Consider the following 19,136-nt stretch of genomic DNA (forward strand, 5'->3'; position numbering starts at 1 on the left):
TACCCTATGTATAATACCAGCACTGTGTATGTATTTAAGGCCACGCAATATCTGGTAGACTAGAAACTGTACATGGTCGTCCGAGAGACGTTGTGTTCGAATAATGTTATTTAAGTCCGCCCCCATCAGATGGGTGACCATGTAGACCTGCTGGAAGGAATCCAGCGTATTACCTCCGGGATGGAATACGTCCAGCAGGCCAATTATGTTCTCATGGTTCATGTGCTTTAACATGCGGAGTTCGCGATAGGTTCGTTTGGCATGTACTGCTGACTGGAAAGGGCGCGCCAGTTTTTTGATGGCCACCTTTACGCTGTGCTGTGTGTCCGTTGCAGAACTGTATTGAAAGGCAAAGAGAAAAAAATAGCAGTTAATTATAGTTCTGAGTGGTAAAAGATTGACTTCTTTGAGCCGATCGCCTCAAGAATAGTGCGTAGACTTGTTTAATTAATGTATTTGCTGTTGTAATTGCACTGTCATAGTGTGATGGTGCGGTTGAAATCGGAACAGATTGATGTTGCTTGCAGCTAAACTTGGGTGATCCATCATCATGACACTGGTCGCAAAACTTTAATTGGTTTTGTCGGTAAGTTCAGCTAACGTTTGGATACGAAAAAAATGCTAACTGTTCACAAAACTGATAACAAGCTAACACTACTTAAATTATATTTAGAATACAGTAATGACCCGATTTTAACAGTATGCTCTACGAAACCCATGCGCTTTTTCAGAGCACATATTGCACCAAAGCATAGCTTAAACATCTATCTTGAAGATGATTGAGAAGGATTTGGAATTACGGATATGTGAAATTATTGAAAGATAAAATTCTGATTCAAGGAGGCGCTGGAAAAATCGAGGCATCACTGTAATTGAACTCCAAGAAAAACATGGTTCACGTTTTCAAATCAATGTCCTTAACAATACACGCTACACAAATTTATCTTACATCCAATGTAAGGTTGGATTTATTACATCCTCTGCATATGGTTCATATAACAAATGTAATTGCAATGGACGGCAGCATACAAGCTTGTTTTTCTTTTCAGAATGCACATTTTTGTTTAAAACCTTCAAGAGATGATTTTCTAGATGTAATGAATTTGGGAAAACTTTGTTCAAAAAATAAGTTAACATAAAAATTATAAATTTATTTTAAAAACCTTCCAGCGACCATGCTATGTCGTGAAACATTGTAGATTCTGGTGAGCACATTTTCGTTAAAATATCAACCGTTAATCAACGTCGTTAAATTTTGACTAACTATTTAGGGGTTTCGTTAAATATTAAAAGCACTAGCGAATTGATTAATGATTGTTAAATTATGCTTCGTTAAATAATTCGTTGATTTCCTTTAAAAAAAGAACTTAAAGCTTTTGTCTGTATAATATCCACAATATTATTTTCAGAAGCTTTCCTCAATCGATAAAGGCGTAGCTACAAACCAAGACCATGCTGGAAGAGGTGGCTGGGTTCGATTCCCGGTTTGGAAATTTTTCGGGTTGGATAATTTCTCGACTTCTCTGAGCATAGAGTATGATTGTACTTGTCACACAATTATACTAATGCAAAAATGGTACAGGCATGGAGAGCTCTCTATTAATAACTGTGCATCTAGAACATTATGTTGAGAGCACACAATGAGCTGATATGCGATAAGGAATAAACTTGAAATACGAAAAAGTTTTCAGTACTATTTAAGTAGTTTTTTTGAAGTTATTCAGGTCATTCCACCTTGGATGATACAATATAAAGCTTGAGTCATTTAACATCTGGACGCACTGGTCGAATCTGGAATGTTTTGACAGCAGTTTGTTTTGAAATGTTTCTTCGTTCAGTGCTGAAAAGTTCGTCACGATTCATTTTGTTTAAAAGAAGTTATACTTGATGGAAGCCGTGAACCGAAAATTAATTTTGGACACTCACTTGGAAAATCCAACGTGGTCAGGTTAAAAAATCGCGAAGTCGATGAAATTGGTTAAATCGACCGTGTGCAGTCTTCTCAAACGTTCCCGTGAGCAGCATACTATCTAACGGCAGGATCATAGCAAGCATCGGAGTGGAGCTAAGGATCGGAAGCTGCATTTGCAGGTGTTGAGAACGGTTAGGGCAAACCCAAGACTGTTGGAATATGATATCGCCATAAAATTCAATGCCAACCAAAGCACTGTCAGAAGGATTCATCAGCGAGAAGGATTTCGATCTTTTCGAGCCTGTAAGCAGCCAAACAGTACACTGAAGCAGAATCTAGTTGCCAAAAGACGGGCCCGGAAGTTGTACAATGAGGTTCTTATAAAGTACGAAGGATGCATGCTCATGGACGACGAAACGTACGTGAAGATGGATTATGCACAGCCTCCCGGACAAAAGTTCTATAAAACCACTGGGCGAGGTGATGTCCCTAGCAAGTTAAAATTAGGTTTTGCTGTTAAATTTGCAAGAAAGCTTATGATTTGGCAAGTTATTTGCAGCTGCCGACAAAAAACCCTGGTTTTCGTGACACACAAGACTACACAGAAAAGAATTAATTTTGATATCACATCAAAGTGGATGCACTTCAAACTGCGTGTCAAAAATATGGACAAAATTATCATTAATACAGTGCATGAACTTACATTACGCTGATTTTACTGCATTTGTTTATTTTTGTGGCCATCAAAATGACATGATTGAAGTGTATCCTCTTGGACGTAATATTAAAATTTATTTTTGCTGTGTCTGGATTCCAAAATGTACAAGCAGGAGTGCCAGAAAAAAACGTAGTCTTCCGTACATTAAGGCTCACAATGGACCTGTAAAGTTTTGACCTGATTTGGCAAGCTGCCACTACAGCGGAGAAGTTCTACAGTGGTATCGAGACAACGGGGTGGATTTCTTCGAAAAGGACGTCAATCCACCCAACTGCCCTCAATTCCATCCAATTGAGAAATATTGGGCAATTGTCAAACAGAAGATGAAAAAGAGTGGAAAGGTGACTCGGGATGCGACCGAGATGAAGAGATGGTGGAACAAAATGGCCGCGCACAGTGCCCAAAACATGATGAGTGGTATTCGAAGCAAAGTTCGAGATTTCATCAAAACCACATCGGAATATTTTTTTTCGCTATTTTTCCTTTAAAGTGCAATAAATGACCTTCGTTTTGAGTACTCAACATTTTTATTTCATTAATATGGTTCCAAGATACATCCGTTTTTTTTTGCGTTCAGGTATTAAACTCAAGCTTTAAGTCTTGAGTATACTTATGTTATGTCTAACATACTGATGGCTTTAAACAATATTACACGAGAAGATTAAGCTTATCTTGACAGACTTTGGCCTAATATTTAATTCACCAGTTTACGAAAATGTGTAAAAAATTAATTCAAAATTGCTGGAATAATGTAATTGGCGATGACGGGGCAAAGATTTATAGTTTCTTCTGGGATTTTTAGATGGAACGAAAGCATAGGACCAAGTCCTACTGATCGATGGTTATGGGATTATACAACAGGAGTAAAGCGTTACAGAGTCGGCGCCAACGGCGTGAAGCAGCTCCGTCAGACATAAAATAAATCTTCTTCACTATTTTTCTCTGATCTGTACGTAAAAAAGTAATCATTTTGGAAATAAACAGGTTAACAGCTACTGCATCATGTGTCAGCTCTTCTGAGAAAATTATGAAACTAAAATGAAGCACTTGCGAGTTTTCTTTGTAGTATATAACGAATGGATGGATAGTCGCTTGTTGTACATTCCAATGATGAGATTGTACTTCATCCTGCAGTACAAAGGAGAAATTTTCAGAAAAATCACAAATGACTAAAAATTCCCTTAAAACAATTTGCAGTTTTTCGTTGTTTTTAAGAATTTAGATTGTTCTGTTTTAATGAAATCGTGCGGTATCAATTTGAGTAATTTTTCACAAAAATATGAAACAAAATCTTCAGGATCTTTAACAATAGTTTGTATATCACATCTATCAGTAGTTACCCACTGTTCGAATGACAGTTGATCAAACATTTTTTTTTCTAATTGCTGTGTTAAAAAAATCCTCAATTGACGAAATGTCTGGACAGTCCTCACAACATCTAAGATAACAATATGCTGTTTTTCTTTCACAAATTAAACTATCAGTCAAGGACTTTAAGTCATACAAAATATTGTACTTTTTAAACTATGTGTTATAAGAATTTTTTTCATGATTTGTACAAACGCAAACATTGTGCGATCCTGAACTGGTTAAAAGTTTGCAGTATTTAGGACGAAGTTTCGCGAATGAAGAAATTCCTATTTTTACCTCACTATTAATTTCCTTAAATATTTTGTATGCTTCTTTAAGTGTCGTCATCAATAACCTTTTCTGTATTGCTTTCCATTTTCTATCGTTTTTCACTGACACGTAGTCTCTCTGGCCAGGCATCACCCGACTTGTTTCATCGTCCTCAAAAAATTGAACAACAATTTCTTTCGTTGCATCATTTAAGCCATGGCCCGATCTTCTGTGAACTGCTGAATGTGCTCCATCAGTTTCAAATTATTCTTTAGCTGCTGTTGCGAAGTACCTTGTGGTGCTAAATTCATTCATTGTTTTTTGTATTGTCTATGACTTGGGCAACACAGGTAAAATCTGTAGTTTTTCACTATCACTGAAGAATTAGATGGTACCTAAGTATGCAATTAGGTACCAGACAGTGACTTGATTTTCAACGCTTGTCTGATAGAAAAAACTGTGAACTGTAAAGTTTAGGGAAATGGATTGGGCTTTTCCTTTAATAAATTTTCAAGGTTAAACACTCACGAACAACATCTCAAAAGGCTGAAAATTGCCCAAATTATGCGATAAGTGAATTTTAACCTACGAGTATCTCGAAAACAACAACTTTGGGCAATTTAAGCATTATTAGTTTTTTTGTTGTAAATTTAATGTGTTATAATAATAACACAATTTCAAAGATATTCGATAACTGTAAGTAGTATTTTGGAAAATAGTACTTTTTTCCAATAATTCATAACTTTTTTTGTTTATGAGTTGCCCAGCAAACGCAAATTGTCAATAAGTAGCACTTTATATAAACTACAATATAAATATAAAAAAAAAATAAAAAAAAAATGCAATAAAAATGTTGGTTTCGGCAATACCTTAACCTATTACACTAGTTTACAGCATTTTTGAACTCAGTAAGGTGATGATCATTTCCAATGCAAAATCCTACGCTGAATTCAATGCCGTGGTCAGAAAAAATTAAAGTAGAGCCATTTTTGAGATATACAAAAAATTTGATTTTTTGAATTTTGGACAAAAGTACGATTACTAAAATGTCAATATCTTTGGAACTAGTGCACCAATTTTATATCTTTTTTTTTTTATGAAAATTAAGCTAAATAAATTTGCTATCGTTCACTAGGATATTATGTCTTAATTAAAAATTTAATTTTGAAGTCATTTAAAAATTTACGGCATTTTTTTTTTATTTTTCCTGCGAATTTTCCATAAAAATCTTGTTTTAATCAACATTTTTAATGGGATAAAAAATCAGTGTTCACTCGGCTGTCGACAAAAGCAGGCCACTCTCGATGTGTGCTACGCGATCGTCTGTTTACTCGGCAGCAACCATTGTGTGGTCCTCCTCATTGTTCTTCATCAGCAGTTCTTTCGGTCGATGCGTCGTCGACTTTGGAAAGCAACCGTTTCGTGATGATTGTGTGAGTGCTGACCACGTTTTGCGTCCATTGCTGCAATTGACGCGCTCTGACCCTCGTTGGCGTACAACAATTTGCCATACAATGAAACTACTGGAAGCGGCTCCAGTTCTGATGGAGGAGGCTTTTTGGATAGCGGAAGATAAAGTGTTTATTGTGTTGTACCTTTTGACTATAGCTTTAAGATGTATTGTATAGTGACCATGAATCCTCGGCTCTGTTAAGTTAATTCGGTTGAGCCTTATCAAATAAATTAATATACAAAAAAAAAAAAAAATAGGATAAAAAGATTGAAAAAATCATTCTATAATTTATTCTTAAAGTCCATTCAAAACCGGAGAAAATGAGCCTTTAATGGATGAAATCGGTTGGAAATTGTCGAAGTTATGAGCATTTTTGTAAAACACTTAAAAATGTTGCTGAAATACAACAGCTTTAGAGTTCCTTTTCTAGGTGTCGTTGTAAGCATCCAAATCGCATGTAAAGTTTTCATGGGAGATTCTTTTCTCTACATATCAATTTGATTAAGGCATATCAGGATTTAAAACCGAAAAAGAAATTTATTTAGGTTTTATTAAAAATGATTGAGAATCGAATGACTTTGTCTTCGATGTTTTGAACTTGTTTCTCGAATCAGAAACCAACAATAGTCACCCATCCTTGCTTCATCCCAAAACCCTTGGTAACGACGTTCCATCATCTTCATTTGTTGGTGAAAACGTTCGCCGTGCTCATCACTCTCGTCACCAAGATTTTCCGGGAAAAAATCCATGTGAAATGTAGGAAATGTATCTTCAAAGACATATTCACACCTGTGTTCAGTGAATTAAAAGGATTTGAAATTAATTATCTGTAACAAACACAATATTTTTGATTTATACCTATTTTCTCATAATTTTTGAGCAATTCATCGACGGCTTCCTCATAATCTGGGCTTCTGAAATTTCCTAAAAAGGTTGTGACAACACGCTGTAACGATTTCCACGCTTCTTCCTCATCTGGTGTCAAAACTGAATTGAATGCGGAATCATTGAGCAGTTTTTTGATCTGTGGGCCAACAAATACACCTTCCTTTATCTTTGCGTCAGATAAATTTGGAAATACTGATTTCAAGTACTGGAATGCCGGCCCTTCTTTTTGCAACACTTTGACGAAATTTTTGAATAGCCCAAGTTTTATATGTAGTGGTGGAAGTATTATGCGTTCTTTTACCACAAGAGGATCATTTTTAACGTTGTCTTTACCAATTGTGAAATTATCCCGTTTTGGCCAATCTTTTCGGACGTAGTGTTCCTTACGAGCTCGACTGTCCCATTTACACAAAAAACACATATATTTTGTGTATCCCTGTTGCAATCCAGTCAACATGGCAACCACTTTAAGATCGGAACAAATTTTCCAATTGTGTTGATTGTAATTTATCAAATTGAGCAATAGAGCCATTGATTCATACGTTTCCTTCATATTAACGGCATGAGCTAATGGAATAGAAGGTTTCTCATTCCCTTGATGCAGTAAAACGGCTTTCAAGCTCAACTTGCTGCTATCGATGAATAAACGCCATTCAGCTGGATCATATGGCTCACCAAACTCTTCAAACAAGCCGTTTACGTCATGGCAAAAACATGCCTTGTCCTTTGTAGAATAATATTTGTCAAATTTCTTGTGACGATTCCTGTGACAAGAAATTTTGACCTCCTTGCTCAGCATGTTGTGTTCTTTCAAGCGTGATGCCACCAATTCGGATTTCTCCTTCGATAAGTCGAGATCTCGCACCAAATCATTAAATTCGGATTGTGTAAACAGTTTTGGGTTTCTTTCCACACGCGTAACAAAACTTTTGTGGATCATTTTTACACTTGAATTCACGTTTTGTCGTATACATCGTTAAGCAATGTTAAAGAAAAAAAGCTGTCAAATTGAGTTGGTTGCGTTAGGTTCTCGCCGAGCGGTCTCACAAACACTAGCGTAAATTATATTGTTGAAAATATCCCATTTAATTTTGCGTGACAGCTGGTAGTGTTAGTGAAATGCACCGTATGCGTACACGTCCGCAGAAAGGTTTACTGGAAGTGGTGCATGAACCTAGGAGCGGGACAACGGCCAATCTTGGAACATTCAATTTCCATGATTTTACAAAAAAATTCATAACTTCGACAATTTCCAACCGATTTCATCCATTAAAGGCTCATTTTCTCCAGTTTTTAATGGACTTTAAAAATAAATTATGAAATTATTTTTTGAATCTTTTTATCACATTAAAAATGTTGATTAAAACAAGATTTTTATGGAAAATTCGCAGGAAAAAAAAAATGCTGTAAATTTTTAAATGACTTAAAATTAAATTTTTAATTAAGACATAATATTCTAATGAACGATAGCAAATTTATTTAGCTTCACTTTCATAAAAAAAAGATTTAAAATTGGTGCACTAGTTCCAAAGATATTGACATTTTAGTAATCGTACTTTTGTCCAAAATTCAAAAAATCAAAATTTTTGTATATCTCAAAAATGGCTCTACTTTAATTTTTTTCTGACCACGGCATTGAATTCAGCGTAGGATTTTGCATTAGAAACGTTGGTCAACCACTAAAGTTCACACTTTTTATGTTGTTTTGTAAACTAGTGTTATCGTCAGGGGGTAAACAAAGTCCTAGAGCACTCAAATTTGGCCAATAGTTGCTCTGAAACACAATGTATCCACATGCCAAAATTGAGCTCTCAAGGACGTTGTTTACCCCCTGACGATAATAGGTTAAGGTATTGCCGAAGCCAAATTTTCCCCTATGAGTAATTTAATTTTTTTTTGTAAATAACAAAATAATTTTTTACAGTGTATATTTTTTCTCTTGAAATGCACAATACTTGTCCGCAACTTCGCGGAAGGCACCATCTCGATCAAACAAATCGTTGGCGAGATATATATTTTTTATATTGATGCGTATCATTTTTGCATAAGCCCTTTTCAAGTGTTAGTCGTGTACAAAACTAGGGAACTAAATATGTAAAATGACATTTTGGACAGTAATGAACAACTGTGTAAAATAACAAGTGATTCTATAAACATCGATCCGAAACGATTTGCGAATCTGTATGGAACTACTCTACTGTGATGTGATTTCATGTATTTGGATGAACATTTTGATTTAAAACAAATGGAGGGAAGCTTTTAATTACTACGTAGGAGTTAATCAAAGCTTATCTATCTATTTTAATATGGATTAACTGAAAAATCAATTGGACTAACGTTAACTTTCTATAATTTAAAGTAATGAAAAATGCTCCCGAGAACGATCCATCCCAGTCTGGAGTTCCTCATGATACTTAAGTACACTCAATTATATTTTACGCGATTTTAGTGCAGAATTTTCAACACTATCATATTTTTCTTTTATTTTTTCTGATTTTTTTAAACAAGTTACACTAAATTTTACTGCAAATTGAGATCACACGATAAATAGTACGGACGAAAATAAAACGCGTAGAATAGAATTGAGTGTAGTTCATTTATCGTAATGTATGAACTTTAAATCATTTTAGTATAATAGTGCCTGTTGCTATTACTTTGGGAAGCGAGCAATTCATTGAACACTGTTTCTGATATAAATGAAAATTGTAAACATGTGATTGATTGCCAGGGGAAATCTGAACGATTCATTCGATCCAGACTATCTGATACTGTCTCACCTACAAATGATCGAAACAAATAAACACCGCTTCTGATTGAAAATTGTGATAATGTTGTTTATAATCTACTATCACTCTCTGGGAGTGAAAATGTACATACGGAACCAAGTAGGGAAGGTGGCTCTACTGTTTGTCATTGGTATGATAATAATGGTGCAACAACCAATTTGGGTAAATAACGAAAAATTAGTTAAAAAACGCTTTGCATTTGCATTTTTCTTTGACACTTAGGATGAAGATAAGCAGAGTCTTTACCAACAATAGAGGTTGACAGTAGCCTGCATGTCCCAAATTTTGCTGGTTTTGGACCCGCTATCACGTAAACCAAGTTGATTACTAAATAATGACGTGCTGCACACTACTATATATCTAGACCAAGAATTGAAATAGGCGGAACAACCAAACGTAAACAATGGCTTTAAACACAAAATTCTCAAGAATCAAAACACTCCCACGCAAACCATTCGCCATTCGATAAAGGAAATTTGCTCTATCAGATGACGGTGTTAGATTGCTTTGTTGTGCTTTGATTCTCGAGGAATTTGCGTTTTTAGCCATTGTTTACCTTTGGTTATTCCACCTATTTCAATTGTTGGTCTAGATATAGTCTATCTGGATTGAATATTATTTAGTTTTCCCCTGCTTAGTCTTACTTATTACTATCGGGGGGAGGTAGCTCATCGATTCTTCCGGTTCGCCTCCTAGCATCGTGCTATAAGGTACCAGGCGATAACCAGGTTAGTCGATCGATAGCTCGATGACGTCATTTCGTTGGCGTCTGCAATGGGAAATTCTCATAGCAGGCGTTGACGATGGGACGTTGTCGAGTTGTTGAATAGCAACTATCGTGGTAACTCACCGATTACCTGTCGATCTGCCAAATTTGGAAAGACGTCTGCATTGAATTGTCTCATATAATAATATTCCGCCCATTATATCACAAGAAATTGCGAGTAGCTGAGTGGAATGGAGATAAGTTAAGCATTGGGTACAGGACCAAGTCTCCCCTGGGTGGTGCCAGAAGACGAGCGCAATAGAATCATCAAGTTGCCATAAGGCACGGAATGAGACTATTGCATGGCTGGGTAGTCAAAGTCTTCCATTCGTTAGTCATTTCAGGTGGATTAGAACAGGTTTAGGTTTAGGGTGGGCGTTGGCCAGATTTGGATTTTTCAGATATAATCCTAAATAGGACCTAGATTATGTAATACACTAGTAACCTCATCTTCTGTCACAATGTTTCATTGTGACTAATCAACACTCAATGGGTAAAATATCAAATTTGCGGTAAATTTGAAAAAGGGAACTTGGAGTGTAGAGCGCACTGCCCACCACTGGACGATTCTGAAGCCTGACCAAGTGAGTGGGTTACGGGTTTATTTGATTGTACGTCATTTCCAAGTTATATATAGATACATTCATACCATTGGCATTTTGTATTTGAGATAAGACAGAGACAGGATGCGGAGGGCCCGCTTAGGGGGAGCGTAACCCATGTTATGGCTTCCATTTATTAAATAGTTCAGATAGGCTGGAAATGATAGGTTCATGGTGAGAAAATGTACCATATGGTGCCCGTTCACTGATCAAAATTAGATTCAAATCGTCAGGCCCTGCCCTGGAATAAGGGGATTGACGATGATTTGTCAAGTTTCATTTTGCATTTGCATATAATTGTAAGTTTAGGTTGGCTTTTGTAATTGTAAGATAGATAGTTTGCCTCAATTGAAACATTTAGTTGTATAAACTTGACGAATCATACCTCTAAAATAGTAGTAGTTACAGTGCCGCATGATCTAACAACCACTGCCTGTAACTAATGTTGGAGGGACCGGCAGGGCTGATTACGGATCAAAACTAACATAACTCTAACACTGAAATGATCCCGAAACTAACGCTCATTCATTGCACTTTGAGTCATAAAGTAGTTTTATTTATTTTCCTACTAATCTATCGACACTCTTAGTTTTTTTTCTACCGAGCTCGGCTGTGCGGGTCTCGGCGGGGAGGGTTTCGCTGAGATCTCGGCGGGAGTAACAATTGATTGAGGTATCGGATAATGCCTTTTCTAATAATCTGCCTACGTTTCTTTTCTTTGTTATCTACTTTATCCCCTTTTTATTTTTCTGCTCTTCTTTCCTCTTCTCTTCTTTTGTTTTGTTTGTTTACATATAACTAATACTAATACTCAAGTTATAAACATGAACATCTTCTATTATACATTTATACATATTGTAAAATAAACGTATAAGATTAACACATTTATCACAAATTTAACACTAACTCGAATCACAACGTACTCTTCTTTTTATATATGGCTTTAAAATGCAGTATTGTATTCTCTATAAGGGTAAGTCAAATATATATATATATATATATATATATATATATTCTATAAAATTACTCACTATAAATTTCATGCATTGTTTCTTCTCATTGTAGACAGCGAATAACGAATAGCGAGCAAGGGCGCTATAACCTAGGCGAATACAGCATTCCCTCCGTATAGGTTACGTCCGCACACCGCTCTCTGTTGTCCTTCGACTGAGGTTGGCTGGATCGATTGAGGGATGGCAGTGGGTGGGCGGTGCCGTCCACGCTTGTACGGAGGGAGGACTGTACGCTCGAACACAAGGGGTAAATACCTGTGTTCCATCCCAGGAGATCGGACAACCAAGGAGTGTACATTAACTTTCTTAGCTCTGTCACTCCCAACGATTTATATAGCCTATTTTCAAATCCTGCATACGGAGCGGTTGGTACGGTATGTCCCCGCTCTTTGATTACCTGTGGATTAAATGTTAACCACTGTCTATACTTATTAAGTAGACATGCTAAACATTTACTTCCACAAAAATTAACTAAACGCTACACAGTAGGCCTGGCCGCTTTATTGTTTGTTTCACATCCTTGATGTGCAGCAGGCATTAATAATGACAAGAAAATGATAGATGTATTTCTATCATTTCCAGGATTCTTTCAAGTACTGGCTGTGTATGTGTAGACTAGACTAGACTAGACTTAGTCTTACTTATTACTATCGATCGATATTCCAAATCTTTGGAGTTGCTTTACTTAACATTTTGTTTTACTAAACATTTTTAGCGCCAAGCTTCCATTACAGATTAAACAAATCCTCACCAACGCTAGATGAATGCAATGAAACTACTACATTTTTCTAAGGACGACAATGAGATTAAAAATAAATAGCAAAACGAAGTCGCATCGAAGATCGCCACACACGAGCAAACGGTCGCAAACTATGCCTGTGATGTTGGAACGGTGATATAAACAAAACCACAATGGCAAGGTACAATTAGAGTATGTGTATAAGAGTCACGCCAAGAGAAAACCAGTGGAACTCGCATCACGGTTTTCGAAAGACTCTCTTCCCTTGCACTTGACCACAGAGGTCTCCTGCATCATCTTCAAATGACTTCCAGTGAGAGAAAGAAGTTTAGCAGCTGTCGTAAATTATTATATCAATAATGATTTTGTCAAATTATCTTAACAAAAAAAAATCCACAAAACCTCCTAATTGATCATTCTGATATTCAAACAACGTTTCCAATGACAATTTAAATAGCTCACTGCGTGTTTATATTTTATTGCAATATCTGTCGCTGAGTTTTCATAATATCGTATTTACTTTGTACGATAGGTATACGGTTTGACAGTTTCATATGTAGATTTGGCTTTAGTCTTGGCGTGACTCTTATACGCAGACTCAATTCTGAATCATTTGAAACACTGGGTATTCTATCTTGTACTATCGGCAGACATACAATTTAGCGAATAATGACCAACAGGTCTGTGCTACCATAAGGGAGAGAATCAAAAAGACATACAAAGTACACCGTTGTATTGCTTTACACCATCGACAGACATGATTGTAGTACCGTTGTACTCCGTTAATCTAGTACGTCGTTTGAGGTACTGGATATAGGAGTAAAACGGTGCTACAATCGTGTTTGTCAAAGATATTATGCTAGTAGCTCATATTGTACTTTTTGAGGTACTAGATTAAATGAATACAACGGTAATGCTTTGTATGTCTGTCGATGGTTTTAAAAAATTAATTCCAAAGATATAAAACTCTTAACTTATTGGAAGTAAATGACTGTGCAGTCTCTGATATGATCGTGATCGATACATTTTGATACCTATGCATGCTATTTTGTTTGTTAACCATTTAACAATACAATTCGTCATATGCCGTACCTGCAACGACCCGTGTCCATAAATAAAAACAAGGTGGGTAGCGCAGGGGAACAACCGGTTTAAAGATGAACTTAAATCACTTTGTTCATTTCATATTCTTCAACCAGTGTCAATATCTGAATGAATACCGCAAATGCCAACGCAAGATATGACGTCATGTGCGTACCTGGCTATTACCCGGATTCTGATTTTCATTTACAGCGTGCCAAAAGTTTTCAATGCTTTATCGTGCATTCCGACACTTACCAGACCTGTCCGTACGCCCCACTCCCTACTGGAGTGAGCATTTGGTATTTCTCCGGCACTTCCCATTCTGTTTTGTTGATTTCCACTTTGTAGTATTGGGGCATGGTGCGTTCACTGATTTCACTGCTTACTATCGAAAAATGCTCGTCGCTTTTCTACGGATAGTACACTCTTTTTTACACACTTTTCAACCACAGTCGCGTACTTCGAACCAAACTCAGCCTTTGCCTCGTCAAAGGTTTTATACACTTTTTACTGATATCTGCGGAAATACGAGATAAGAAACACAATTAAAGCACTTTGAATATCTTTTCGTGATGTGTTATTTTTCGTTTCGGCATAAAATCACACTGCACTCTTATCTATCTTTCGTAAGCTTCTACCTAGACACCGTTCGGCTCACATCATATTGTGATGTGTAGAATTTTGTCACTATAGTTTTCACGGCTTGGTGTCATGCAGCCGAATTTTTCCTTCCCTGTTTCAACCCAGAAATAGACCAGAAATAAACAAGCCGAGCTTCACTCTCGGCGTCTATCTATATTATGTTTGTACTGGCCTTCCTCGAAAGAAACCGTGAATATATATATTTTTTTGCACAAATACGACAATCCAGAGACACGTCACACGAACCGCATTATGCATGGAACAACGCGGTAACAGTACACTTGGGTGATCATACTATGTCACATACCGGAATATTATGCGATGATGTAGAATCGTTGTAAAGAGTAGAAGGTGTGAGGAAAATTTGTTAGATGATATATCTATCCGCTCGTTTTGCTTCTACATCAGCAGCAAAACTAAAAACACACTGAGCGAAATGAAGGTTGCGATGAAACTGAATCTGTGAGATTTTAAGTCTATGATCTGACGGAGCGAAGTGAGTAAGAAGTGAGAACATGTCTGACAGTTGCGGCGTAACGTTCACCCCAGTTTGTAGCTCTATCAAACCGAGTCGGTTGATTGTTTAGTTGTATGATGCGTGTTTGATTTGACGGTTATTTTGTAAAACCACGATTAGCAAACCCACTGAAATATTTAGTTAATCGCCCATAGTTTAAACAATATTGTCCATTATCTTCTCCAGTTGCATATGTATTGTATATCAAAATCTTATGAATTTACACACTGTATTAGAGTTGTATCTTTGATTCGTTGTTTGCGAGTGAACCTTTCTACATAACAACGTGTTGTCGATTGTACGCACACATACCGTTTATTCCTTTGTTTTATTTTTTATTACAGTCTCTTAACACTTTTGGGTCATTCGAGATTGATCGGGATGACATTTGAACTCGTAACTTTGGCGTAAGAGTTATGGATGCTAACCACTACACCATGGCCGCCCCTTTATTCCTTTGAATATTGATCTCAGTTTGAGATTATTTTAATGATTTTAATGGTCCCTTACAAAGGTTTGAGCTGGACGATTTATCTTTAAGATAATTAAATATTACATTCTAACAAGGTTAACAAACAAAACCGAACTGGTTACAGTTACAGATATAAATTCCCACCAGAGTTCACAGTTGCTTCATAGCGATATAAATGTGGAAAAGCTCAGGCGTCCACCTCTTAGTTCACCTTTTTGTCCCCCTAAAATATTCACAGGTATTACAAGCGATCAAGAGTTAATGAACAATCAACATAGCATCATATTACACTAGCAACCCCGCAATCTGATGCTACCATAATTTTCAGCAATGTCAGGAATGCTCACGAACCCCTAAACATTTGCAAGAAAACTTATTACTAACTCAAGATATCTTCCAAATAAGCTTCAAAATTGCATTTTTTTTTATCAAATTCTAACTTCAGTCTTCTATATCCGTGATACGCCCGCGAGTCTCAAACCTTTGTAGACTTTTTTTTAAACCTACTACTATTAAATCAAATATTAAAATATCCCTCATCACCATCGTGGTGAACACAATATTTTTTTCGTGGTACTATAGTTCTGGAGTGATTTGAGATTTGGGCGTAATTGCATTTGTAAACAAACACGTCAATCACCGATTTCTCGCGAATAAAAGCTCAATCTCTAAAAGTAATAACACTATTGTCATGACCTGACCGAGGTTTCCAGCCTCAGCTATATGTCTGGACAAACAGCAAGCCGTTAAACAGGTACGACAGCTTCACAAATCAGTGATGCTGCTCCGCTTCCATTACTGATGCTGCTTCTGCTGCTGCTGCTGCTTCTGCTGCTGCTACTGCTGCTGCAACTGCTGATGTCACGAGAATGTCGTCAACGAGCTTAGATAACTCATATTTATACCCTCTGTATTTTCTCCTCGTTTAACCAGCACTGCTTACTTTGCCAGTATATCCCCTGACATCTATCATGCTTCACGCTAATTTAGTTCAACTCAAATGGAGTGTATCATTACTTGACACAACTCTCAAATTTTTATATATTTATTTTAATATTATTATTTCACACCAACTATATCCACCACAACTATGAGGTAGAGGAATGATTCCTCTATCATTTGGTATAGTTTGTTTGTGAGATTGAGCTTTTATTCAAGAGAAATTAGTAAAACATATATTCGTCCAGATACATATATAGGGAGATCGAAGGTGTGGTCACCGAAGCGAGTCTGACCCCCGAGATCTTGGCGAAGCAAGCGGTTGGCCGTTTCAAGAACCCCTTGCTTCCCACGGTTGAGATACTGGAAGTCCAGAAGCTGAACTCAGTATCTTTCAGCGAGGGTAAAAAGAGCTTTACCCCCACAGACTCGTTTCGGGTGACCTTTTCTGGTTCAGCCCTTCCTCACTACATCGAGTTGGGAAAACTTCGGCTACCTGTGCGTTTGTTTGTTCCTCGGGTCATGAACTGCCAAAACTGCAAACAGTTGGGACATACGGCCTCTCACTGTGGCAGCAAGGCACGCTGTTCCAAATGCGGGGAGAAGCACGAGGATGGCGCCTGCACAGTCACTGCACCAAAATGCGTGTACTGTAAGGGAACTCCTCATGGTCTCTCATCGTGCCCGGCGTACAAACAACGCGGGGAGAAACTAGAACGCTCTCTTAAGGAGCGTTCCAGGCAGTCTTTTGCAGCAATGCTAAAAACAGCCACACCATCAACCAACGACAAAAATCCCTTTGCTGTTTTGTCTGATGACGAGTCTGACTCTGACTTGGCTGAGGAGGGAGTTTCTTTCAGTTTTCCGGAAGGTTCTGCACGGAAACGAAAACGCATCCGTTCGCGGAAAGTTGCAGATAAGGAACCCCAAATCAGCTTGCCCAAATCAAGGAGTGATGGAAAAAAGGAAGTTTCAACTCCTCCTGGTTTCCGCAGAACTGATTATAACCAGAATTTTCCATCTCTCCCGGGGACATCAAAAACCCCTGATGGCTCATTTTTAAGAACAGAAGCCCCTTCTTCATCCGGGTTGTTCTCATTTGATAAAATTGTGGACGATATTCTCAAGTACCTCAATATTTCTGATCCTCTCAAAAGCATTGTTCTGGCAATGCTTCCTTCTGTGAAGACCCTCTTGAAGCAATTGACATTGAAGTGGCCCCTCATTGCAGCAATCATTTCCTTAGATGGATAATTTTCCAAACGAGGTCGGGGATTTGATCACTGTTCTACAGTGGAATTGTCGAAGTCTCATTCCTAAATTAGATTCTTTTAAGTTTTTAATTCACAATAATGATTGTGATGCATTTGCTGTTTGTGAAACTTGGCTCTCTTCAGATATCGATCTTCCTTTTTATGATTTTAACATTATTCGACTGGATCGTGAGGATTCGCGTGGAGGAGGGGTACTTTTGGGGATCTATAGAGTGAATCTTCCACAATTTCCAGGTATTGAAGTTGTTGCATGTCAGGCTATTATTAAAGGTAAGAGCCTTTGTATTGCTTCTGTTTATATTCCTCCTAGAACCGTTGTTAATCGCAAACAACTTTCAGATATCTGTTCGGTACTTCCTGCTCCACGGTTGATTATGGGAGATTTGAATTCCCACGGTACAGGCTGGGGGGAACTGTATGATGACAACCGTTCTACTTTGATATATGACCTCTGCGACAGCTTTAATATGACAATTCTTAACAATGGAGAAGTAACACGTTTGGCTGGCCCATCCTCGAATGGAAGTAGATTAGACCTCACACTTTGCTCTAACTCATTATCGTTGGATTGCACGTGGAATGTGATCCAAGATCCCCACGGTAGTGATCACTTGCCGATCAAAGTTTCAGTTGCCAGTGGGTTCAATCCGTCGGAACCCGTTAACGTCGCGTACGATCTTACCCGTAATATCGATTGGACAAAGTTCAAGAATGTGATAGAAGATGCCCTAACGTCGGTAGAAGGGCTTCCACCGTTGGAGGAATATAATTTCCTCTCCAATCTGATCTTGGACAGCGCGCTTCAAGCTCAAACTCGGCCGGTTCCAGGAACGTCTTTCCGTAGGAAACCGCCTTCCCCTTGGTGGGACCACCAATGCACTGAGGTTTATCGTAAAAAGTCCGACGCGTTTAAGCTTTTCCGGAAACGTGGAACACCCGTACATTTCGAAGCGTACTCGGCTCTTGAACGCGAACTCAAGAGCCTCATCAAAGCCAAGAAACGCGGATACTGGCGGCAATTCGTGGACAGATTATCGCGCGAAACGTCGATGAGTACGCTTTGGAATGCGGCGCGAAGAATGCGTAACCGGTCTTCAAACAACGAGAGCGAGGAGTACTCCGATAGTTGGATTCTCAAGTTCGCGCGAAAAGTATGTCCTGATTCTGTGCCGGCACAGATGATTCCTCGCGAAACGACGAATTCGGTAGACGAGATCAGCCAGCCTTTTTCAATGCTGGAGCTCTCACTCGCGCTCCTTTCGTGTGGCAATTCGGCTCCGGGGGCTGATAGAATCAAGTTCAACTTGTTGAAGAACCTCCCAGACGTCGCTAAGAGGCGCATGTTGAACTTGTTTGGTCAGTTCCTGGAGCTTAATATTGTTCCGGATGATTGGAGGCGGGTGAGAGTTATAGCCATTAAAAAGCCTGGAAAACCCGCGTCAGATCACAATTCGTATCGTCCCATTGCGATGTTATCGTGTATTCGAAAATTGTTGGAGAAAATGATCCTTTTTCGCCTGGACAAATGGGTTGAGTTGAACCACCTACTCTCAGATACTCAATTTGGTTTCCGTAGGGGCAAGGGAACGAACGACTGTCTCGCGTTGCTTTCCACTGAAATTCAGTTGGCTTTTGCTAATAAAGAGCAAATGGCTTCTGTCTTCTTGGATATTAAGGGGGCTTTTGATTCAGTATCGGTTGAAGTCCTTTCA

The 19,136-nt window shown here is 38.0% G+C and overlaps 1 protein-coding gene across 2 annotated transcripts in view; it reads right to left on the reverse strand.

Annotated features, from left to right (window-relative positions):
* LOC135698387 (mitogen-activated protein kinase p38b-like) overlaps positions 1 to 14,678 on the reverse strand; it is a 29,902-nt gene extending 15,224 nt beyond the window's left edge. The window contains exons 1-3 of one of the 2 annotated variants that reach the window (XM_065218350.1): positions 14,530 to 14,675; positions 13,836 to 14,097; positions 4 to 337 (exon numbers count right to left, since the gene is read on the reverse strand). In XM_065218350.1, coding sequence (XP_065074422.1) covers positions 4 to 337; positions 13,836 to 13,939 — 438 coding nt within the window. In that variant the 5' untranslated portion in view covers positions 13,940 to 14,097; positions 14,530 to 14,675. Of the gene's footprint in view, positions 1 to 3; positions 338 to 13,835 lie in introns of both variants that reach the window. The other variant, XM_065218351.1, reaches the window with a different exon arrangement.
* Positions 14,679 to 19,136: the final 4,458 nt, after the last annotated feature.

Source organism: Ochlerotatus camptorhynchus, unplaced genomic scaffold (assembly GCF_037179485.1).
Source record: "Ochlerotatus camptorhynchus isolate MF236.1 unplaced genomic scaffold, CSIRO-AGI_Acam_v1.1 ptg000085l, whole genome shotgun sequence".
Classification (NCBI taxonomy): domain Eukaryota; kingdom Metazoa; phylum Arthropoda; class Insecta; order Diptera; family Culicidae; genus Ochlerotatus; species Ochlerotatus camptorhynchus.